This window comes from Abramis brama, assembly GCF_963993115.1.
Source record: "Abramis brama genome assembly, chromosome: 5".
NCBI classification, from domain to species: domain Eukaryota; kingdom Metazoa; phylum Chordata; class Actinopteri; order Cypriniformes; family Leuciscidae; genus Abramis; species Abramis brama.
The window spans coordinates 26,021,105-26,047,556 of record NC_139967.1 but is presented as its reverse complement, the minus strand read 5'-3'; the positions used below and the strand labels follow the sequence as shown (position 1 = coordinate 26,047,556).

The 26,452-nt window shown below is 37.2% G+C and overlaps 2 protein-coding genes across 3 annotated transcripts; one reads left to right on the top strand and one right to left on the bottom strand.

The window, feature by feature from the left end:
* Positions 1 to 815: 815 nt before the first annotated feature.
* fsta (follistatin a) lies at positions 816 to 6,705 on the top strand. Of its 2 annotated transcripts, none has more exons than XM_084115882.1 (6): positions 816 to 1,063; positions 2,281 to 2,472; positions 2,786 to 3,004; positions 3,189 to 3,413; positions 3,757 to 3,987; positions 5,640 to 6,705. In XM_084115882.1, exons 1-6 carry the CDS (start codon positions 970 to 972, stop codon positions 5,726 to 5,728), a joined length of 1,050 nt encoding a protein of 349 aa, XP_083972008.1. In that variant the 5' UTR covers positions 816 to 969; the 3' UTR covers positions 5,729 to 6,705. The 2 variants fall into 2 exon arrangements, with proteins under 2 accessions (XP_083972008.1, XP_083972009.1); XM_084115883.1 differs by having other exon boundaries at positions 5,617 to 6,175.
* A 1,132-nt stretch (positions 6,706 to 7,837) lies between these two features.
* Positions 7,838 to 25,092, bottom strand: ndufs4 (NADH:ubiquinone oxidoreductase subunit S4). Its single transcript, XM_084115884.1, has 5 exons — positions 24,941 to 25,092; positions 18,933 to 19,011; positions 8,467 to 8,639; positions 8,307 to 8,380; positions 7,838 to 8,028 (listed from the first exon to the last, which is right to left on the bottom strand). Exons 1-5 carry the CDS (start codon positions 25,021 to 25,023, stop codon positions 7,925 to 7,927), a joined length of 513 nt encoding a protein of 170 aa, XP_083972010.1. The 5' UTR covers positions 25,024 to 25,092; the 3' UTR covers positions 7,838 to 7,924.
* Between the last annotated feature and the right edge of the window lie 1,360 nt (positions 25,093 to 26,452).

The following is a 26,452-nucleotide window of genomic DNA, read 5'->3' as shown; positions in this document are numbered from 1 at the left end:
ATTCGATATACGAGACTCCCGTCCTCTTCAAGTCGACGTCTGTTTTCTGTGCTTTAAGAATCTTGCAGAAGAGGTCGCGCGTGCGCCTCCAGCACAGAGGCAAAATACTCCTGCAGTCAGCCTCGCGTGTCTCACTTCTATGGAAATGAATTCCGTGTAGTCTGCCTCGCGCCACCGCCGTTCGGAAATTGAATGGGATATAGATTGTGATCCCGAAGGGAAACCGCAACACCTGTCTCGTCTAATAATAGTCTTTCTCGCTTTTATTCTGTAATCCATTGTCTCCTTGCTCAGATCACCTTTCAGCAGTAACCTTGTATTAAATTAACACCCTCTACTGTTAATCAGACCTGTCATGGCCCGGAAAGTTGTGACATTTCCCATCTCCGCAAAGGTTTGTGGAGACTGTCGCAGGGCAGGCTATCAATGTGCAGTTGTATTTGTAATTCACACCCGCCTATAGAGTCTTAATAATCATTCACCTACAAACATGTTCCCTTTTGTTAACACTAAAAACGCAATATTCATTGGTAACTGGGTCTTTGGGGTGAGTTTAAAAATGCTGTTGCTTATGCTAATATTATTTTCCTGTGTAATTGTAAAGTCACATCCACGTCTGATCAGGTCTGGATATCCATAAGGATGGTTCTTGGTTACAAGATACAAATTGGACAATTTTATAATGCTTCCTGCGATTTAGTATTCTGCAAAACTCTGATGTGATTTAGAGGCAAGAGAAAGTTTCAACCAGCTATGTCACCTGATTTGGATTGAAAGAACTTGGGGGGAAAAAAGTCTTTCTCCCCACCCCCACAGAGAGGAAGACCGCCCACACCACAGACAGTCGGCCCGAGACCCCTTATACACTTAAAAAGAGGTGGCACTCTGAGAGCAGCGTTCATTCAGCACTGCCTGAGTAAGAAGATTACTTTTGCGCTGCTCGTCTCAATACTCTTTCTCTCTTTTAACATGCTAAGGATGCTAAAGCGTCAGCACCTCCACCCGGGAATGATTTTATTACTCTTATGGCTATGTTATTTGATTGAAGATCAAAAAGTGCAAGGTGAGTGCACTTTTTCTTTATTTGTTTCTTCAAAATTATTCGTTGACATGCTTTAGACATGGGGTTGGGCTGCAGTTCCTTTAGAATTAAAGTATTCCTTTAGAATGAAGAGAGCTGCTTAAATACTAGACAACTGTAAAGTTTTGTTCTTGGCTCGCGCCTGCATTGGTATCCTCGAGACAGGTGCGTCCTTGCATGCACCATTATCTAAAAAAGAAAAGAACAGCCGAAATTTACTAGGCTAAATTAAGAAATGAAAATTTTAACAGAAAATTGTATCGTTATTTAAAATAAATGCTCACGTCAAGATTGTCAAAACTAGAGGACACCGAGATGCATTTCTTGTCTTGATAATAATGAATAAAATGTTTAATATCAATACGATAGTATTTTTGTCTATCAATAATATGAAGAATGAATGTTTTGTATAAATGCATATTTAACACACTCTCAGATAAACCTTTATGCATTAGACATTCGATTGTATTTTTTCTCAAATAGTGAAATTAGACTGCTTACCTCGTCTGGCTTTCAAAAATCAGTGGACATAATGCAAGAAAAAAAAAGGAAAATGCATTTAATTATTAGAATCGCTTTGCGTATCGGTCATTATTAAAAGGGCACGATCATTTTTTTAAACAAAGTTTGATGAAGCTCGCGTGACTGTATGATTTAATTGGATTGTCTGGCTCGTGGTAGGCTATCCCCGGCGCGAATGCCTAATTTAATAAACAAACACGACTAATTCCCCTCATGGTTGACCCGACAGTTAAAAAAAAAAATCTGAACCTTATTATGAGCAGCGGATAAATGCGTTTGTGTTGGTAAAAGCAGCGTTTGTAATGCTCCTGTAAGTGTGGTGAAACGTGATGAGCGCAGACAGTTGGCACAGAGCGCTCGAGGAACTGGAGTCTAGACTGCCATGCACATTGTTTAAATAGGTATACTGCCACTTAATTTAAGACAATAAATCTCTGCCTGGTCATAACATAATCGACGACAGGAAAAGCATATTCCCGACCAGACCGAGAGCCCTTGAGTTGTCTGGGTGAAGGCATGCAAGTGTAAAATAGTCGCATTACGTTGGTAAAAATCAGACAAAATACAGCGGGGGAGGGGGAGCAAGAGAGCTCCAGCTAATACAGGCTGCACGTGTTGTGTCTGGGTCATTGGCTTCAGACTTTAATACGACTGGCTCTTTTTCTTTTTGTTTACAGCTGGTAACTGCTGGCTACAGCAAGGCAAGAACGGGAGATGTCAGGTCCTCTACATGCCTGGGATGAGTCGAGAGGAATGCTGCCGGAGTGGGAGGCTCGGTACATCTTGGACCGAGGAAGATGTGCCAAACAGCACATTATTCAGGTGGATGATCTTCAATGGCGGTGCTCCAAACTGCATACCTTGTAAAGGTAGAATCCCATGTTCGTTTGTTCAGGTGGAAACGTCTAATAAGCATATGGTTGCTATTTTATATAATAAAAACGTATTACATGCATATTTAAAAAAGTAATCATAAAAAAGTTATACATAAAAAACTGTGCCTCAGTATCCCCGTCCTCATCTCTCACACTTTCTTGCTTTAATATAGCCTAAATAAAAACGAATAAAAAATTCTTAATTAATAATAGATTATTAATGTGTGATATGAGATTAAAAAAAATCTTTAAATTAGATTCAGCTGCTTTTAAATAACATGTTCCTGTTTGCCTCTCTGAATTTTAGAGACATGTGATAATGTGGACTGTGGCCCTGGGAAGAGATGTAAAATGAACAGGAGGAGTAAGCCTCGCTGCGTCTGTGCCCCAGACTGCTCCAATATCACCTGGAAGGGGCCGGTGTGCGGCTCAGACGGAAAAACATACCGAGATGAATGTGCCCTTCTGAAATCCAAATGCAAAGGGCACCCAGATCTGGAGGTGCAGTATCAAGGCAAATGCAAAAGTATGTAACACTGCTTTCACACCAAAAAAACCCTGTCTAATCATAAGAGAGATTTCAGCACTTTTATCCAGCCCTGCAGTACTTTATACTAAATAAAGTCACACATAAAGAAACATTTTGGTCAACTAGGTCATTGGTTGTGAAAATAAGAAAATCATTCAGTCTTCCCTTCTCATCTTCGCAGAGACGTGCCGTGATGTCTTGTGTCCGGGAAGTTCGACTTGTGTGGTGGACCAGACAAACAACGCGTACTGTGTGACATGCAACCGCATATGCCCAGAGGTTACATCTCCGGACCAGTACCTTTGTGGCAATGATGGGATTGTTTACGCCAGCGCGTGCCATTTAAGGAGAGCCACGTGCTTGCTCGGTAGATCCATTGGAGTGGCATACGAAGGGAAATGCATCAGTGAGTGTTCACATACATTTTGCTAGGAGTTGTGAAGTTTCATTTAAATGAGAAAAGTTACAAATACAGAAATAGTGCAGTTTGGTGGGGTATTGGTTCAGAGTGCATAATGCAACAATGTCTTTCGTAACAATCCCACTTGTGATTATTGCTTGCAAAGCAAAGTCATTGGTGTCTAATTGTTTCCTGATGTTGGCAACATCATCTCGTGTGTTATAACAAACTGAACATGACTTGCCTACAGCTGTCCACAACAACAACTACATTTATGTATTTCTTTGTATGCAACACTGGAGTGTTGTCAGTAGAAATTGACGGTTCTTTTCCTCTGTTGTGTTTACAGAGGCCAAGTCATGCGATGATATCCAGTGCAGCGCAGGGAAGAAGTGTCTATGGGATGCCAAGATGGGTCGCGGGCGCTGTTCAGTTTGTGTGGAGTCATGCCCAGAAAGTCGCTCGGAGGAGGCCGTGTGCGCCAGCGACAACACCACATATCCCAGCGAGTGCGCCATGAAGCAGGCCGCTTGCTCTTTGGGGGTTCTCCTGGAGGTTAAGCATTTAGGATCTTGCAACTGTAAGTAATACATCTTAAAAGACAATCCAATGCTGCCCCCAGCAACCTCCTCCCCAAAACCTCCCACCCCTCCAAATAACGCCTCTTCATTCCCTTCCTGCTGCTAAGAGTTAAGCTACAGAAAGGACTTATGATTGGAAGTTCTTTGCATGTCCTCTTTGGCTGGCTTCATTCATTTTGCATTTTCTTGAGAAGAAAAAAAGAAAAAGAAAAAAAAATTATTTAAAAAAACCTACTAAATCAATGGAAATCAATGAATACAATGTATTAAAAAAACGAGTTAAAAAAATGTTACAAAGAGCTCTTTCAAGGAGTCCTTTGACATACTAATTTTCTTCATTTAACTAACAAGAAAACATGTGCGGACTAACTTTTGCAGTTAGTGGACGTCGTCATGTTTGAATTCTAGTTCGCTCTGACCTGTTACTGACCAGCAGGTTGAGTTCATATGTCCCCCTTTGTTATAGTGTAAATGTAGAGACTTATATAATCATATCAACTTGTCAATTCCATATTCATGGTTATTATGTACGTGTTTTATGAATTTTGTTTTTTGTTTGATTAATGCGTTTGGCTGTAATCAATGATTTCAAATGCACTATGACATAAATAGCCCTGAGGGTTTGAAAAGACACAAATCCTTTTCCTTACACTCACATAAGGTGATTGTAACATTGGTGCCATTGTTTAAAAGTTAACTAGACTACCTATTTTGACAGATGGTTAACTAGCTTTGAGAATGAATTGATGAAGCTAGATCTGCTATCAGTAATACAGCATCAAAGAGAGGGAATACTTACATTCCAATTTGTGCTAGCAAACCAATCAAATGATCAATGTGAATGAATCGCTTACCTTAACGTTCTCGTGCCTTAAGGTATCATTTTCAAGGGACCAACTTTATGATCACCTCATGGTTTGAATGACACCAGCATTTTACAGTTTGCAGGACAAGATTGTTATTATTTCTCAGTCTCTGCTGTTAGACATCTAACATTAGAAAGGTGAATATGTGTGTGCGGTTCTGCTGTGATCGTGTTGTCCTATTTGTTTGTGAGGGACTATTTGTTTCATTGCTTTGCCTATGTCATTTTTTCAATGTAAACTTTTATGTAGAATATATATATATATATATATATATATACTTATACATATATATATATATATACTTATACATATATATATATATACTTATACATATATATATATATATATATATATATATATATATATATACTTATACATATATATATATTATATACCTCAGAACTGTGCCATTGCTTGACCACGTAGCTACGGTCGACCGGTGTACAACAGTGCATCCAAAGTGATGGATATAGACGCAAAACCAGAAAAATAGCAGCCAGTCGTAGAATGCAAGAGCATATTTTTGGTCTTGATTCGGAAATCTGCCAAACAGACAAGAGCCATTAAAGCCTCTGATCAGCCCTGTCCCGTCACACCAGTGACTTCCTTTATTATGTACATCTTGTCGCATAATTTTGGGAGCTAGAGCACCTGGTCAAGCTGGCAAGTAGCCTAAACCCACTAGATTGTCAGAGGCTTTGGGATAAAAAGACAAATACTCACATACATTCTGCGCTGTTGTGGTCTATATTCATGCAACAGCTACCATGTATTCTCCCATATAGCCATTACTGAAGACCAGGAGGAAGATGACGATGAGGAAGACCAGGACTACATGGCTTATGTCCAATTATCACCTGTACTGGATGGATAAAGCCCTATCAACCAGTGGAACAGTCCTAGGGCACGGAATCATGTCCACACTGTACATATGTGTATGCTAATTTATTTTTCAGAGAAAAAAGAAAGAAGTATACATGTAGTTCAGTCTGCTTGATGTTTATTTATACAGTGTTCTGTTTTATAATTTATACATTTACAGTGTCTGGCTTACTTGTCTATCATGCTATTTTGTTATCACTTGTGTTGTCTTTCCCTTTTCTTTCTTTTTTTTTATTTTATTATGACCGAGAGATATATTTGTCCAAAGAGAAGCAGTGTTATTTATTGTGAGGTAAAATGCTATTATGTAAAGTGTGAGTCTTCTGCAAGCTGTAAATTGCATTCCCTGAGCTGTATAAATGCTTATCAATGTCAAATCTGTATCACAGATGTTTATTTCACACATACCTGCATGTTAGCTTGTGAGTTTATTTATTGGAAAAAAATGGAAATGCATAGGAAAAAAATGTCACTCTTTAATGTACATGTATATTTCTGGTTTTGTTTACAGTTTAGTGTAACTGACCAAAGGGATTTTCTTGAACGTTCTTCAATGTTTTGTGATATGGTGTAGCAGGATAACATTGAAAATGAGCCGTTTCTCATATAGGAAACCCCTGATGATCTGTCATCAACAGCAACAGTGCTGCGATAGAACAGAAGTTAGCAGTGGGTGATACTTGTTTGAGAAAACTGTGCCATGCAACTTTTTGTCTTGTTTTTGCCAATATTCTGCTCTATATTGCTCTTGCAGAGCTAAAGAAAAGGTCATAAAGAGGACTCCGTATCAATATATAAAATGTTCACTTTTTCGCTGTTTTCACTTTGTTGTCAAAATGCATTTTTATTTTCAGACATCTCAAGATAAAAACAAAATTCAGTTATAAATATATAGTTTTGTATTTTTATGTAAATGTCATATGTATATACAAAGTTTGATGTATTTGTACAGATATTAAGAGTGAAATCAATAAAAAAAAAATACATATCAATTGGTCAGTGGTATGGATTTTTTAAAGAATTGAGTTGTGCCATTGATAAAATAACATGTACCCATCGATTTATTACTCTCAATGTTTTGTATGAAATTGTAGTGTCTTGAGTTTGAACCAAAAAAGGTTTGATCTACATCTGATCTATAGCCAGAAAATACACAGAGCTTTTCCCACACAATTCAACCAGTAGGGAAATCATTTTAAACCGAATCATGCCAATGTTCCCATAAGGACAAAACTTTCAGATTTAAACTTGTTCTCTCTGTTTATGAAAACCAATCACGCATGACCACGACCACCACACAAGATGATAAAGCAGAAATGACTCTGCATTTAGGCTAAAATGCTCTAGTCTGACCTCACATGATCCCACAATTCACATCATATCCTGACAAACTCCAAACATTGTTCTTTCAGAGGACTGTTGTCTTGCAGTTTGTGCCACTCTTCCCTAAAGGCAGAGCTTCTCAAAGTCATCTTGTGCTCATTTCCCCTGTACTCAAGCAGCTCCTTCACAATGATCTGTGTGGTCTCTCTCACAAGTCTCCTTCCTTCTCTGGAAGTTGCACTTTTCTTGAATTTTTTAGTCACTCACAAATGACTTCTTTTACATGGCTATGGTGTATGATTCCAGATAACGTAGATTTGTAATGTGCTGTAAAATGAACATGGTTTGAGTAGTAACAGTTACTGTGCAAATGCGCTAGAAGAGACGACAGAGTAAAACGATCACTGCTTTTTCAATTGAACATCAATTGGAGCCGACAGGTGTTTTCCTCATCTCGGCTCATCCCTGGAGGAGCATGAGAGTAAACATATCTAGCTGCATTCAGTCTTTGAAGCTTGACATTTACCTCATCTTGCCGTTTCAGAAACATTAACACTAAACTGTCTTCAGGAGGATTTGAAGGGTGGAAAAAACAAACCACCTGACAATAATTATTTTCTGAGGAAACGGAGATGACATTTCAAAGCACACAGCTAGAACAAACAACAGCTTCAGCACTAATAAGTGCTAAATACTACCATGGATATTGTGTCATTACAATGATTCGTGACATAATCTCCAGATTTGGTAAAGGAAGCACAATAAAATAAAAAACAGATGTTGTAAAGAAAGTTTATTAGATACATAGAGTATATTATTTTTACAGGTCTGTTAAAGATAACGCAGACAGGCAGAGATGGGACTTCTACTTGGCCGACCTTCTGGTCCTTTTGTCCCAGGAAAAGTTTGCTCCATATGACTTCACTCTCGGCTTCGGGACCCTCTTTTCTGTTATATCATAACTCCAACCTGTAAAAATAAACAGGCGCAGAGCAGGCTCAGCCAAGTATATCTTACAGGCTGGATTTGGGATATGTCCACTGCTGCTGATGTGCAGTGTAAACACCAGGCCGAAGAAGACAGGGTGAGGATAAATGCAAATCTTTATGCCACAAACACAAACACATTTCCTTTTCAAAGCTAAGCATCCTCTCTCTCAAGAGACATTTTTGGATGCGATTCTAATAGGAAGATTGTCGTGTTTAAAAAATATGGTCACGATGGTGGAAAAACTTGAAATGGATTACCGTTCTTCTCTGCGAAAGCGATAGCCTCCTCCTTAGTGCTGAAAGCAAGCACCATGTTGGAGAGGGGGTCTCCCCTAGATTGGGAATAAAAAAATTATTCAGACAATGGATTTTATCCAGCAATTCAAAAAGCACATTTATCATAATGACGCCCACTCACGAGGAGGCCCAGCCCATCAGTTGGTTCTCCCAGCGCTCTCTGGTGTCAAAATCCATCTTCCACTTTTGGGTGTTTTTGTTGCCGGACTGCATGGCATTGCGGGCGGGCACAAAGATACGGACTTTGCGCGTCTTGATGTGCTCCTCGGGAACGCCAGTCAAAGCTGTAATGTCCTGACAAAATGAGAGAGATAAGAGAACATTTTCATATGGGTACAATATGACTACTTAAGACAAAGCTGTTCATCAAATCCTAAGAGTTAAAGGGGTGGTCTTTACTTTTGCCAAATAGGTAGGAACACATCAACACCCATAATGCACTGGGCATGTTGCCATCCAAGGCCACTCCCAACAGTGTGCTATGGATATGCTTGACCAGAGTCAAATACCACCTTGCTTTAGTGGGAAATGCTTCTTCGCAAACTTTTTGTTGTAATGGTGTCGCCTTGTATGGTTCCCGGGTGCAAGAATTTAAAGAGTAAACATTTAGCGGGAGTGAGTTATTTTCTTTTTCCAGTGAAGTATCCACCAGTAGGCAGTGACTAAAGGCTGCAAAGAATCGTAAACATGGAGAGAATGCCGCAACGGAAATCTGAAAAACCTCCAAAAACATTTCAAACTGGATTACCACGAACACAAATGGAGTGGAAAAACTGCAAGAAACTACTGTACTGTCAGTTTGGGATTGCACGCTGTCTGAGAGGAGGCTTTCTGTGCGCACGCTTTGGTGTGTCAGCGCCAGTACCGCAATGAGTCATTTTCTGCAGCTTATTGCGCTCAACTCCAAAATCAAGCAAGTTAAGCTTAAGTAACAGTAAGTGCAGTCTATTCTCTGCTATATGCGTCGACCTAAAAATGACTTTTCACAACATTTTGAAGTAGCCTATTACAATCATTCAGATACAGCAAGCCATTACGATATGCTTATCGCGCTATATACATTTGCGATATTACGATATATCGTGCAGCCCTAATGCTGACTATGATACAATTTTCAGTGTTTTTTATTCTTACAATAGCCTAACTGTTCTGTTGATAACAGATAATCTGTTATAAACTGTAGACTTCACGAAAGCCCTGAAACTGTCAAAAGACTTCTGCTGACAATTTAACATGAATTTCTCAGTCCAGGTAACACTGAGAAAGAGTAACATTGTTAATGTATACTACGGACACTGTAACAATACAAAGCAGGTTGAAAATCGGCAAAGTTACACTTTAATGTGTGGTTTGCCAAAAACAAGATTCACATTTGTGCTCTTATAAAAAAGGCATAAAAAGAAGCTTTGCTGTTCTCACATATGTGTACTATTCCCCAAAGGGCATAAAAGGCCAAATACTTCCTTTTTTGAATGCAGACGTGCACTTGTCTAGACAAGCTAATTTCTCACACTCTCAAAATGCATCGAGACAGTCTATTGTAATCTTCACAGCAGGTCTCCAGTAAGAGGTCAGAATCCTGGGCTTTCAGGTGTGAAAGCGAAAAGAACACTGCAAACTTGAATTAAATAGTACATTAAACCTGAAGGTTTCGATTTCAGCAGGTGAAACATTCAGGGCAGTTACAAAGGAGTTGTACCCAAATCAATTTAAGATGGATTGTCTTAAAACACACCAATATTAGCGCTAGGTTAAATGAATAAATGATTTCCAGGGTAATTTTTTACCTTTGAAAATGCAATTTTTATAATTACTGTAGGCAAGCAGGGCGGGTCACCTGCGACCCAGACCAGCTTCGAGTCTGTCACGGAGGAGCTCCGGAAGGATAAAAGGAGGAGTAATGAGAGTGAAGGACGAGAGAGGACCAGGCCTGGACTATTTATGTTGTGTTTTATTATGTTCATATGGGCCAGTCGTCTGTGAGGGGCTGCCGCTTTACTTTCATTTTGTTATTTTGTTTATTTTAGAATTAAAAGTTACGTTGAACATTCGCCAGTTCCTGCCTCCTTCCCTGAACCTTTACCATTGCTACAACTACCTTATTAAACGTTTTTGTGTTCTTTTTTGGAATACTTTACAAGCAATCACAATGCTATAGATTGTTACACTTTTTTCAACATCAACAAAAGCCATCTTTACACTGCAAAGGTGGAACAGAAGCTGCATCTGACATACATTTGTTTATTTACACAGACCATCTAATGCTGCTCATGTACATGTATTTACACAAAAATTGCAGAATGTAAATAGCCTATAACCTTAAAAAAACAGGAACTCAGAGGGTGAAGCTGTAATATGACAAAAATCATTATTGTTGATTAATAGAAAGTTTTTGTGCAGGGAAAAGCAAGTCAATATTCTGGCTACAGACAAAACAAGCTAAGAACCGTTAATTGCTTTTACAGATTAGAAAAGCAAGGCTTCACACTGGTTATTTCAGTAGCGTGAAAAACAAAACGGTTATTCAAACAGAATAAATTACAAAAAAGAAAGCAGGCAAAGAACACTGAGGCCATGATGACTTCAATCTAATGTGAATTATGCACTTTTGCAAAAACTCCTTTTATAATCACTGAAGAGGTCTATACTGCAAAATTAATCTCTTGCATCTTTCCTGCACTTTGTTGTTTATGATGAGCAAATTTGCCAGAATGCAGATTTCGAATTCAGTCAGTGAGTGTGCACAGCCGCGCACTGAACAACTCCGGCATTCTCCGGAGTTGTCAAGCAAACAATTCAGTCAAACGTACAAAGTACAACTACCTCAGGGGGGACTAAATGCTGCTAGGCAAACTGTAATTTGCACTGCTGTCTGTTTAAAATAAATGAAAAGAAACCTAGCATTGGGGATTTGTTGCCTTTTCCTGTTGTACCAAACTCGTATCGAACCATGAAACCAAAACTGAGATATGTACCAAACTGTGACTTCTGTGTACCGTTACACCCTTAATGGTTTTATATGGATAATGTTTTTAAAACACTTACTCATGTGCAATTGCGAGTTTGTGTTGATACAGTTTCTTAAGAAATGACGTCAGGCAATCATAACAGTGGCCGTTTATGGAAAAGCCTTAAAGGAGCCACTCCTCCGGGTTATTTCAGACAGATGGGCAGAATGAGGGTTGAAAACAATTGTTTTTCCACATATAATAATAATAATAATAATAATAATAATAATAATAATAAATAGGCTATCTATCTATCTATCTATCTATCTATGTGTGTGTGTGTGTGTTTGTTTTTCTAGCAAAAAGCTTTATTAACATAAGTGAACCCCAAGGAACATATTAAAATAAAATAATCATGTCATGACCCCTTTAACAGTGCTCATGTTTTATTGTATAAAAAGAATAAGAGAGGACTGTTACAAGAAGGTGATCTGAAAGATGCTGCATGGTCCTAGACTCTAGTGTGGTGCTGCTGAGCTAAAGGAGTCTGCTGAAAGGCAAAGAGAGTTCAATTCCTTTGGGAATTAGCGACCAGCAATGGGAAGTCGGCAACAACACACAGACAAACCTCCCAGCAAGCAGCCACCCAAGGTTGTGAATCCTACGAGCAGCTCTCTTTTCAATGCAAGAACTTCACACATTTCAATGGCTATTACAACTTCAAAGAATCAAATTTTCATCATTGTCTATCATCTGCCACTTGATTCATATAAAGGAGGTTCTTTAGCATGAACTGTGAACAAAAGGCCTCCAAACACTGACTTACACAAAGTCTTCACGTGACACTCCAGCAGGCTGGGAACAAAATACAGTACCATACGCTCCATTTTACAGGATAATTTGAGTGAAAGGGGGAAAAGATGTTTGGCTTTATAATGAACAAATCTTAAAAACTGTCAAAGATGACAAACCACTATCTCAGAACCACACCAGTAACTTAATGACAACAAATATTTGGCAAAATGTCAGAACTTTCCATGATGTGGATATCCAAACCTTAGGATCAGATTCAGTTAGCTTGAAAGTTGAAATGGCAAGCATCTCAACGTGATAATTAATGTTTCTGTTAGAAATGTTTAGCGCAAGGGACAGAGAAGAAGGGGTCTCGTTCAAAGACACTGCTGAGCAGAATGACAATTAGTCTAAACAGACATTCAAGGCTTAAATTCAATGTCTGCGCTTAAACCACAATATATATTTCTGGTTAAGATAAATAATATTACAATTAAATAATATTTAATTTTACTATTAGTTAATCCAAATACCCTACCTTCAGACCAAATAATATCTTAAATATTTTCACAAAAAAAACTGAAATACTTTCTATTGTCCTGCAAAAAAAAAAAGGAAAAAAAAAAAAATAGTCTAGACTTAGTCTTGCCTGCATACATTAAGGACAACAAAAACTACGAGGGTGATCTAAGCAACAGACGAATGCACAAAGGCGCATAGACAAAGCAAGCGACTGTGCTTTAAATATGGTGCTTCAAGGGGGAAAGAAAAATTAGGCCAGAGAGAGGGACCACAAAAGGAAAACACTGCACTTTTCTCCTTGCATGTACAGGAAGCAAAATGAGAACTATGAAGTTTGACACTATTCAATGAGCCCTTCAATACCTGTATGTGCAGACAGAATGCCAGGCTTAAGAGAGAGGGAGAAAAGACTGGCAAAGTCTCCGTCACGTGAAAGCGTGTCTATATTTCTGACACCTCTGGCTCCTCTGTGAATAAAGAGCATGAGAGCCTTTTCAGAGCGGCAGACTGTGGGGCCGACTGCTTGAATGAGCCCTGCGTGCAGCTTGGTAGAGCCAAGTGTGGCCGACAAAACCTATACCGAAGTGTAAACAAGAAAGAATTTGGTGTACGAACAGTACAAGAAAAAAAAAGAAAAAAAAAATTCTCTTGAGGTACCACTTTTGAATTCTAAAGTCATTTGAAAGCAAATGTGATAACCACAAATTCAGAAAATTGACATTTTTAAACTTTAACAGTACCTTCGAAAGAGGTTTCTTGACTTTTGCTTGATCACTCTGATATTCAGAATGTGAAAAACAAACATTCGACAGCAGATTCATACACTGATGGTGGCATCTGTTGGCTGTTTCTGACATAGTGGACTCCAAGTTATGTACATGTGTGGCCTACTGGCATGTTTTAAGCTCAGACCGACAATAATATATAAAATTGTGGATAAAAAAGGTATTGGAGGGTTACAGGTGGAACCTCTCAAGGACTTCTGATGGCTGTAGTGTCCATATATCTATATAAATCAAGTTCACATTTAGTTGTTTTTAATAATACTCCTCCATCCCTGTTCCAGCACAATCCCTTCAAAATCGTTCTGGTGCAAAATTTGCATAGTGATTATTAATAAATAAATGAAAAATGACTTAGGTAAGACATATAGGTTGGTGTGTCCACATACAGAAATGTACTTTCTGGTTAAAAACCAATTTGTGACCAATGACGGATGATCCACATGATAAACAGAGACAGACTAGTAACATAAACATGTGAATTCACTCTCCAAATGAGAACGAGAGATCTGCACATCTTTGCGGATCAGCAGACATTACAAGGTTTCTTTAGTGCTTAGAAAGATCTTCCTATTGGCCAGGCATTTATAACCTAAAAATCTTGTTAAGGGTCTTTTCAATCTTTTTTATGAGAGCTGAAGGAGTAGATTAAGATAATTTTTCATGTTTCAATTATGTTTGGTGCCAATACACTTCAACTTCATGAAAATACTCGGAATACACCGAAAATGTTTAAATGTGGACTTGTCTTCAATGTTTTATGGGCATCCACCTTATTGTGTGATGCATAAGCAACATGATGTTCTTCAATTGTAACACTATATGCCCTCTGAACAAATGTGTTTCTCATTTAATCTAATAGTTTGAAGGAAGCAATTTGCTAAAATGATTTAGATACTAGTCAACAAGCAAAACATCCAATGAAGAAAAAATAAAAACAAGATGCCTGTGGCATTGAAAGCATTTTTAAATCACATTTTTCTACACTGGGTAGCCTTGTCTTTAATGCCATTACTGATTTAGCAATTTTCAATTTGTGAACAATGTTCCTCTGAATCTGTTCATTTTAAGGACTTAGTTAATGAGTTGGGACCAGATTGGTCTCAGTTAAACTCATGAGTTAATGTTCTGAAATAGTTTGTCCGATTGTGAGGTAACAACTTGACTATAATCACCACTTTTGGTTATTACAGGCTTTAAACGAGCCAACAACCACTGATGGTGACAATGTATAGGTGACCAGATCCCATCAGTACTTGCCACAATTTGTTTACTGATTGGGTGACAAAAACAGTTGCTACTTATAAATAATATTGATTATTAATTAATAAATTAAAACATTTCAAACATGTTTTGATAACGAAACTTGTCAAAGAAGTTTGACTTAAAAAAATACGATGTTTAATACGATGATAAAAATAAAATCACTCAAGAATTGCAAAAACATTTTTTCAAGGAACCATTATTATTGTCCATCCTTATATTAAATTATGAAGTTTAAATAAAAACATTACTATACCTTCAGATGTTTAAGATCCCTCTTCATAAAAAGGATATATATCAGAACTGTAAATTCTGATTGGATTTCACTAATAAATGATATTACTTGGAAGAACTGTTCATTGTCATTACTAATATATTTGATAATTTATTAAATATAAAAACAAGGATGTCTAACATGACCTCTTACACATGGTAAATTCATTGTTGCGTACAACCTCTCATATTCTTCTTAAATTCCCACATAGATCACAAAATATAGAAATACTTACAACTGTTTTGCTTAGAACTGTTTTCCAGTATTGATGCCTGTTTTGTTTTGTTTTTTACAGAAGATGAGAAAAGTAACTTTTAGAAACGTAACAGTGTTCAGCATAAAAGGGATTATGAAACTTATATTGTACAAAACAAGAACATTGATTTTCCCTCTTGATCCTTCCTATTTTCTAATTGTCATATAATAATAATAATAATAATAATAATAATAATAATAAATCAAAATATATAGATTAAGCAGCAGATATGGCCTGTTGAGGCATCTGTGCCTTTGTTCATGGACATGCGACTGCTGAGGGTTTGTGTTTTTTAGCAATAGTTTGAACCTTTACACTTTACTAAGAAAAGAAGGTCAGGGAAAAATCTGTAGATGGAAAATCTCCATGTAAGTGCCTTTTGTGCAGTGCAAGTGTGTTGGTTTTTTTCTACTTGTTATTTTGCACTTTTTGTTAGCAAAGGTTTATTTATTCAACATTATTATTATTTTTTGACACTTTAATTCCAGTATCGAAATATTCTTAAGAGCTAAGTTCATTGTCATTTGAAATTGTTTAGGCCCACTTGCATTATTATGCAGTTATATTATGAATATATGTTCAGTGGCCTAAAATGGTCTTGAAATGACAATAATATTGCATATCGCAATTATTTCTGGAACAATATATCGCCCAACAAAAAAGTAGTTATTGTGACTGGCCTAATGGCAATTACAATTAATAAAAGATTTATATACGAGTCAGACAACCCAATTATAATTATTACTAAAGGCCAAACAACTACATTAGAATTCATATTTTCAGACTATGAGCAGTCGAAAAAAAGTGTGTTGACCCTTTTGGAAGATCACAGGGTGATGAAAAAGAAGTGAGGAACACAGTGTGCACTACAGCCGGTGCAAGTGTCCTTCCTCTGCCACACAAAGGTGCTGTTGGGCACTTTAAAGGTTACTTTAAGTGTTAAGCAAATGAAATACCATTTAGTGACTAATACACAAAGCCTCTTGTCAGATCCTCTTTAAAGAGCCATATCCTTTAACCTACTTGCCGGCCTTGGGGTTTTTTTTTCCTTCGGACAAGCACCTGGTATGAGGGGACAACTAGACAAAACAGACACTTGAGATGAACACTGAAGGGAAAGAGGGGGAAGGGGGAGGAGGACAGAATCACGTCTGGATCTTGAATTCTGTCTACCTTGGAGCCTCTAACAACGATACACGCTTGACAGCTATTTTAACAAGTCCATTCAATTTACGGCTCCTGCTAAACAAAATGCCTCATGCTTGCAATTAGGCATAATTTCACTGCTGTTTGCATTTATTTTCGTATGCAGAATGGTTTGCAAAAACATTTCAATATACATGCAAATACATGCACTTTCAGTAAATGACTGTGTGTAATTTCTACACCACTAGCAGCAGATAGCAAATAAATGACATAACATGAACACTACTATCCCGTCTGCCATTGGCCGCCAAACAGACTCCATCCGAAACTCACACCATTGGTTGAGCCACTGTTGGAGTGTTGGGCTGATGTTCAAGATGTTCAAACAAACAATGCAGTGTTTCACAGCACCACAGAACCGTATTGATTATGCTTTTAGGGAAATACAAATGGCTTACTTATAATGGTCTTTTTCATATTAAACAGAATCGGCATGAATCAGAATTACACATCGGCATTTATAAAAAAAAATCTTAAATTTTTTAAAAAAAAGAGTATATAAAGATATAAAAGGAGTTTCACATGCAGCTTAGATCCTCATGCACAGTTCATTCAGAAAGCTCTGGTTATATGAGCTCTTGCACGGCTCAGACATTCCTTGTGAAGCTCTCTGTCACTGGCCAGCCATGCAGGCTTTCTCATGGCCCAGCATGCTTAATCAAACTGTAATTACTAACAAAAGCAAGTCAGTGCAGGCACCAGAGGGTGAAAGTGCCCAGACTCCGCCACAATCACGCAGGACCTTAATTACCGTCATTTGCAATGCCACACATTTGACTGCACTGCAAAGTGGCACATTTGCAAGCACTTTCACTACAGCTCAAGATTTTTTATATTTCTCCATATTTTCAAAATTAGATGTTCAGAAATTGTAGACTGAAATATCATTCATAAACACCAGAGCTTGATTTTGTAAAATATAATTCTCTCTTTATTTATTTTACCTTTTGATATCATCCGATAAGTCTCTATCTAGACTAAATGGAATATAAAATATAAATGACAATAATATAAAATATTTCCCAATTAATCAGACTATAAATTATTTCATCCAAGTTTATCAATCAACCAACAATATGATCAATTATATTTTTCATATTTTCATCTACTGCTGATTTTAGTCAAGTATGATGAATGTAGTTACTCAAACACACTCTTAAAAATCCATTTTGTGATCACATGATGCACATTCAAATATGATTTGAGATAAAAACTGAACAAAAGCACTTTTTTGGTTAAAAAAAAGTAAATCTGTCTGTGCTGACTTTGATGCTCTTTGTGATGCATTCTCCCTAGTCCCTTCCACATCAATCCTGGTCAACATGTCTCCACGTTTCGGTGTTAAATTACAGGGTAAGCCATGAAAATTAAGAGATCCAATTGTCTTGTAGAATTTATTTCAGGTCAAATACAAAAACACCCAATATATATTCTTCAAGACATTCTGAGATGACCTCAGATCACGGAGGACCTGCACGTCATCTTCACAGAGCAGTTCTTCAGAAACTAATTCCCTAAATTGTACCCCTTGAAAAGATGCTTTCAATTCAGACAATACTGTAGTCATATGCTTTCCATATGATCTATAGACATGCCATAAATACACACAACACAAGTTAAAAAGAATGGGCTGTCCATACAGTACTTCCATAATGGAAAAATGTTATTGTTTCTTTTCTTCCTCTTGCAATCTTGTGTAAGAGTTACATTACCACTACTGCAAATTGTATGATGCCATTTACAGCAAAAATGAATAAGGAGGCTCTCTAAAATGTCTTGAATAAGACAGGTAGTCCTCATCACAACCAAATATCCCGCTCAATGGGCACAGCTCGCCTGAAAACAACAATGAAAGCTCTGTGGCCAATTATAAAAGGACAGCCGCCGTCTTCCTGTGAGTCTGCTACTGTCGGACTGTTTTTCCCCCTTTTTCTTTCAATCCCCTCTTTTTGGGGGCCCTTTTGCAGCTTTACTTTAGAGTGGCCCCTACTATTAAACAAGAGCCCTCAACCAGGCGGGGTGTACTTGCCCGCTCACAATCAGAGATAGTCTGAGAGTCCACCCAAACACCCCACTCTGCCAAACCTGTCCCACACATTCAAGCCAGCAGAGTGTCTGAAGTCTCATAGGTAAACAGGGTCATTATTGTTTCACAAGGACATGAAAAAAAATGTAAAAGATTAGAAATCTCCATTTCAGTATAGATGGATTTTATGAGGATGTTTTCCCCTGTCTAATGCACAATAGCATTTATAAAAAAATATATATATTATTAATAAAAAATAATCACATATATCGTGATCTAAATATTTGTGTAAAATTTACATATAAAACATATAAATTAAAATACAGGAAATATTTACACACCAAAATACCTTTGTCTTTTTGATCTGTATAATTTCCAACTATTTTTTTCTTTTTTTTAAAGATTATTTAAATGTTAAAGAATTTGAACTTTTACACAAATAAGAATTGTGACCCAGTACAATCCAAAACCAAACACAGTAAAAATAAAAAAATAAAAAAAACAGCCAACGTTCATACCAGTTTCTCATCCACAGTGATGAGCTGGGATCCCCGTCCCTGCTGTTCTGCAAGCCTCCATCCTGACGTGCTTATTGACCTGCAAAACAGGAAGATGAATTTAAAAAATAATAGAGATAACAAGCAGACACATGCACAAAAAACTGTACTTAGGTATGAACAACAGCACAGTGCAATGTTTTGAAGGAGGAGGATGTGTGTCGAGGGACAGGAGAAAGGAAGGCACACATCTCTCGCCTCGGCCCCCATTAATTCTGCCTGCTGAGTTTCTGGCAGGCTACTATAAGCCAGTCAGCAACAAACAGCCATTGGTGTAGTCCTGCCAGTCTGCAGTCACAGCCTTTGAAACTGAACAGTAGCTGGTCTGTCACGATTCACAAACAATAATTTGTGACGAGCAACAAAATCGCTTACTGATCTCTCTCATTTCAATTAAGTAAACGACACACAGCCGACAGGTGAGGAAACATAAAGCTGCTTTTACATTTGGACAAGATTCGAATTACTGACTTTTTGACAGGAGGCCACAGTCCAATACTTCAATGGATCTTATTCATTCAACACCATAAGAGTACATTTTTGCATTAATCATTCAGAAATATGTTCCTATGTAAACTGGTGCAATAAATTGAATGCAACGATTTATTTAAGAAGTTTCACAAATAATTTAAACAGAAATTAGCTCTGCTTATGTTTCGCGAATAAGGCCCAATGTGTCATGCAACCAAATGTGATGTTTATAACCTACATTATGAACATTAGCCAAAAAATAATAATAATAATAAAAATAATAATAATAATTATGAAAAAAATTAAAATCAACTAATAATATTATAGAGAAAGGGAACATGCAGGGCGAGAGCAAAAAGTGTGTGCATTTTAAAGTAAACGCATGACAAAAAAAAAATCTGAATTGCACAAACAAATGCGTTTTGGCCTTTGCCACATTTTACTGATGAGCAGAAAATCAAGTGTAGAGAGAGAGGGGGCCAGAGTAATAATATAGAATTCATAGACAATTGGATAAGTTTTTGGGGCAGACCTGACCTGTTGAAAAGAGATGGTATTCATCCCTCCTGGGATGGTGCTGCTCTTCTCTCTAGTAATATGGCACATAGTCTTAGAGCTCAAACATGAATTGGGGCTCAGGTCAGGAAGCAGACAGACTGGCTAAACCGACCGTCTGCTAGCGGCCTCGCGTCACCAAGGTCAGATAAATCCCATCACATAGAGACTCTTTCACCTAGATATCATCATATAGAGACTGTGTCTGTTCCCCGAATTAGGACATACAAAAAAAACATTTAAGGGTAAACATTTAATTGATGTTCAACAAATAAAAAACAGATATAATACGGATGAACAAATGATAAAGCTCGGGTTGCTGAATATTCGATCCCTTACTTCAAAAGCACTTATTGTAAATTATATGATTACAGATTATAACCTAGATGTGCTGTGTTTGACAGAAACCTGGCTAAAATCAGACGATTACATGACTTTATGAGAGAACATGAGTACACCCCCCAAGATTACGTTTACATGAGCCTCATCTGAAAGGCAAAGGGGGAGGTGTTGCTGTAATTTATAGTAATATCTTCAGAATTACTGAGAAGTCTTGTTTTAAATATAATTCTTTTGAAGTGTTGATGTTTAACGTAACACTGTCTAGTGTAAATGATAAATAACGTTTGAGTCTCTCGGTTTATCCCGAGGTTTACCGCAGTCCGCCGGATCCAGGCCGTATCTAGATCTGATTAAGGACCTGCGCCTGGACGCGACGACAACGCAGTCCTGAAGTGTCAACTACTCTCTCCCCTGTGAAGGCCTCCTTCCCTTCCCTTTACCTCTCTACAGATAAAACGTTTTTGGGATAATTGCGGTACACGTGACTACGCGGAAGCGATAAAAATTTTGTGTTATACATTTTAAGGCCAGACAAGTAGTTTGTTGAGGGTTGGTTTGTAAAGAAGGACTACATGCCTGCGCACATATATTCAAACACGCATACCTATAGACTAAACACGTAATACGCATGTGCACGCCATCAGCGTTCTCACAGGTTTGCGTTATTAAAGTTTGCGCAGAAAGAACTTAAGGGTTTTCTGTTAGAACGGTGTTGGGTTAGCGGCCCCAAAATTAATAACTAATGATCGTTGCGACGGAAGTGAATCAATCAAAACTAACTTTAGCTGGACAATAGAGCCCGACCGATATATCGGCGGGCCGATATTATCGGCCGATATTAGGCATTTTCCAAACTATCGGTATCGGCATTTATAATGGCCGATAAATGAATATTTAAAAAATAAAATAAAAGCGGACAAAACACCCTTCAACCATGTTATGAGTGTTGGCGCTGCATAGTTTGTCCACCAGAGGGCACTATACAAGGAAGATCGCTAACATCAATGAGCTTGGAAATCACAACGAACTTATTCTGCCTAAATAAAGTAGGCCTAATGATTACTGTATTTATAACTAGCATATCTGTAGTTCCAGTCTCTGCATTGTAAAATGTAAGTTAGGCACGCGAGGAGTGAACATTTAGACACAGAGAAAAAGTATCAAACATAGCCTGTGCATAAAAGTTAGCTTTTCTTTTACACGTGTGTGAAATCCAAGTGTGCGTTGCTGACTTCGTTTAGCCGCAGCATTAACGAGTCACATAATGTATTTAGTGCATCACTAAGTAGTAGATTGTAGAAGGCAGGCAGCAAATGATGATTGAAAATGGTTTGTTGTAGCTTGATGGAATAGATGGAAAGAATTAAAAGAGTGCAGGTAAAGGGATAAGCAAGTTGACATTGTAATTAGGCTATAAGGTAGCTTTATAACATTGACATTTGGCAGACGCTTTTATGAAAAGCGACTTACATTGCATTTCAAGGTACACATTTACAATCTTATCAGTTCTTCACACACACACACACACACACACACACACATTATTACATAATTGAATTATTACTGTCAATATTAATAATAATAGTTGACTTTTTTTTGTTCAAAGGACTTTAAGTTTCATATCTTAAGTTTCTATTTTTATACATTATATTTATCAGAACTTTAATATATTCTGTTCTGTTGTGACAATAAAACAAACAAGTTTATTTTTAAACTGCATAAACATATTATTTTAGTAAGGCTGAGGACTCTTAAATAACGACAAATAACTAATGTTAGGGAAATCTGTTAATGTTTTGTTGCGCGTTTCTGGATTTTTAAAAAATATATATATCGGCCGATATATCGGAATATCGGATTTTTAAATCACCAAATATTTGTATCGGTATCAGCCTTAAAAATCCTTTATCGGTCGGGCTCTACTGGACAATAACTTTATTCTAGAGCTGCTGTAAAGCCAAAACAATCTCTGTTACTTTAATTTCTTATTATCACTGTAAAGCTGCTTTGAAACAATCTATATTGTTAAAAGCGCTATATAAATGAAGGTGTTTCTCTGAAACACATTGGCCATAATTATTGGCACCCTTTTATTCAATATTTTTTGCAACCTCCTTTTTCCAAGATAACAGCTCTGAGTCTTCTCCTATAATGCCTGATGAGTTTGGAGAACACCTGACAAGAGATCAGAGACCATTCCTCCATACAGAATCTCTCCAGATCCTTCAGATTCCCAGTTCCATGTTCCCACTCATTTTCTATAGGGTTCAGGTCAGGGAACTGGGACGTCATGGCAGAAGCTTCATTTTGTGCTCAGTGACACATTTTTGTGTTGATTTTGATGTTTGTTTTGGATTGTTGTCCTGATGGAATTTAGGCCTAGATTTTTTTTATCTGCTGATATTTGGTCCATGATGTCCATGATGCCATGTATCTGAACAAGATGTCCAGGACCTCCAGCAAAAAAAATGTGATGCACATCAGAACTATATTCTTTGGTTTTACTCATTGTAATGGATGATTATGGGAATTTGGCCTTTGTGTTTCCTCATATTTATACTCATGTGAAACAAGAAGCCATAGCTAAACAATTTCATTTTCCTAGTCACCCATAATAAAAATGTATATAATGAGAACATACTTCAGAGATATTTTACTCATAAAAAAAATTCTAGGGATGCCAATAATTGTGGCCAACGTGTTTTGGAGAAAAAACATTTATTTCATAATGTGATCAAAAGGATAAACAATGCAGATTTATTTTTTATAGCCATCTTTGATCATATATACCAGAGGTGCCAATAATTCTGACCACAATTATATTTTGGACATCCAAGACCAAGTCCTTTCTATTTTAATGGGGGAATCCTGAAATCTCAAAAACTCCTGGATAAACTCACAATTAAATAACATAGGCCTATTTCAAAACAGCAACAAAATCTGACATGAACTGTCCCATAAATGTTGTTTCTTATGCTCAAATAGCATTAAAATAGCTTTTAGACTAGAGCAGCCAATGCGCATTTCCAGTCCTAAGCACGAGTCTCAGGTTTTTTATGGGAGCCGGAGCTTCTAAGGGCAGCTGCAGTGATGCAATGACTTTACCAATCAGTGATTGGCTCTTTTATTTAGAAGGCAGGACGGGGACGTATTCAGCCATATAGCGCACTGCAGTTTCTCCCATTCATAAGTAAAAAGAGTGAACAATCTTTGTATATCTATATAGTCTTTGGTCAAACCCTCACATCAAATTCAAATGGCAGCTCAATTAGCTGGAGCACTCAGCAACCACAGGGTCAACAATTTAACAGAATTACAAATCCTCTAAAAATCCTCAGATCATATTTATTTATGAAAAAGATCAGCAAAACACATGTGCTTGCATTTCATTTTCTAGTATGTTGTTCATTCAGAACCTAAATCTCCAAATGGAAAGAAATGTAGGCTAGTCGTATGTAACATCCTATAGGGTCAGCACTGTGCCTACTGTGTCTTGATCTGATATTCAGCGGACGGAAGAGACAATCAGCATGAATGAAACAGAAGTCGTGATAATCTTTTCTTTGTAAATATGTGATAAATGTAGGATGGGACTTGATTCTGTCCATGGGGAACTGATTGGAGGGAGGTTTGCCATTGCTGTGATGTCATGTGAGTGACAGGTTGCCCCGCCCTCACGCCAGTAAACATGTCATCAGAGAAGAGGTAGCCTTACAAGAGGGAGGGGAAATTATTACGATTAAAGATATAGATAAATAATGATGTGCGCAAATAATAAATAGGCCTACTGCACTATTCTATAAAAAAAAATTAAAAAAACCTGAATATTCATTTCATGTTGACTTTAAGATGAGAAAAATCTTGCCTAAATTAAAGTTTTAGCTTTATTGTAATAATTCCAATGGCATGTTTTAAAGTATGTCGGACTGAGTAAATCGATACTAGAGGATAGCAGCACAATTTCCGACATAATCATAATCTGATACAAAAATGTTATGTGAGAATTATCTTGCAAATTCCAGAACTTCGGTAACAGATAAAGAAACATCTGTATTGTCATATTCCAAAGATGAACTGTTTTCACTGTTTTCATAGTACTATAATAGATGTTATATAGATGTTAATATGTTACTTAACATATTCTGTATTTTCAGCCTACGTTCGACGCACGGGCTAACAACCTTCACACTAACAGTCACACTTACACACTTACATCTGACAATAATAATCAATAAATCAGCATAGAGGGATTAGAACAATACTATATATCAGTAGTATTTGCCAGTTTCATTCCTACATGTTATAAATGGAGCACAGCTCAGGTTATAGCCTATTGATTGGTTGACTATCATAAAAAGTTGTTACCCGTGTAACGTGTTAAGAACAAAGGAGGGACGATACAATCTATTACGATACCACAAAGGATGTGCGTCAAACAGCCATCTTTTAAAACTAAAGAATTAACAGATGACACTCTTGACTGTTAGTTAGCTAACCGGCTAACACTGTAACTCAAAACAGATAAACAAACCGACCGAGCGTTATTTCTTTGCATCTAAATATATAAATGCAAACCAATTATATGAATTGCTGGTTATTACCTGGCAGGATTCACAAATGTTTTTGTGACTGAGTTCAGAGAGATAATTCGGCTTAAACCAAAGAGTGACATTGAAGACGCCATGTTGATGATCTGACCGCTGTACGGCAACACACAGCGTCCAAACCAAGCGATGCGTATTTCTTCTCTTCGTGTAGTGAGAGTAGAGACTTAGAGGGGGGAAAGTTTCTGAAATTCTTTGTGATGTTCAGCTTAAAATTATAACACCTTTGGAAATGTCTGTTACTGATACAGAGCAAATGACAAATTGAGCTAATAACTTTATAAATCAAAACACCTGATTTTGATTTCACACTGTTTTATGTGGTTGCATAATTTGCCCTATAGTTTTGGCTCATGTTAGAAAGGTTAATCTAATTACCTAATGCATCAAATGAATCATAATTTGTACAAATGGGTGCCAACTTGCACAAAAAGTACAATTTCTCCATAACTTCATAGCAGTGTTAATAATTGCATGTTTATCACCAGGTGATGATTTTTCAGTTAACATGGCAACTGTAATCATATGATAGGGTTTTGCCTATCATATTATATTGCCTATAATTTTGCCTATAATTAACAACATTAAAATGGTGCTGCTGAAAACATGCAACTTTTATTTGATTAAAAATTCTCCTTACGCTTTTAGGGAAAATTTGAAGCATGTAATATACAACGCATGCATAAAACATAAATTAGCTTTCACATGTTTTCATTGTTGCGTTTAATATGATTCCTTATTTGTTGCTTAAGTTTGAAAGATATTTAGCCTATATATCCCAACAATAGAAAAAAAGGGCTCTTATAGAAGAAAAACAGAAGCAAGCATCCATGGCATGTCCCTTCATTTGAGTTCAGGTCTCTTCAAAGGCTCTCTCTAGATGGGTCGATTTCCTCCTCAGTTCTCAGGACTGGACTAAAGCAAGACAGCCCTCTCTTGGGACTTCAGGCATGCCTCAGCATAACACACTCATTTTCTGCTATTTATCAGTTCCTGGATCCTTCTTTTACTTTTGCATTTCCCCATTCATTGCCGTTAGGTTGTATATGTGTCGCCTGTAAAGGGACCAGGAATCTTCTCTAAGGATGAGATGAAAGTTCCTATTGATCATTGAAAGAACTGAGAGGTCCAAGGACCACACTTCAGTGCCGGAATCTCCATTTTGCTTTAATGAGGCCCATTCATTCATCTACACTTTACCACAGAGTGAAGTGAGTGTGGCAGTCCTGTCTTGGACATAAACACGTTCATTTCCATTTTGAAATGTGAAATCAGCAAGGATGATGCCAAAATGCCAATTTAAGTTGTAAAATTATGTGAATGTTCACCTTATCTGCAAATATAAATGGCATTTAGATCTTTTTTTTTCTTTCAATGTTATTATTTTTTTTATGTCTAAATGTCAAAACTGTGTATACTTTATAATATCTATACATTATAAGCCAACCTGAGCCGATAAATTAATAAATACAAGTGGTAAGTAACACATTGTCTCTCAAAGAGTTAATC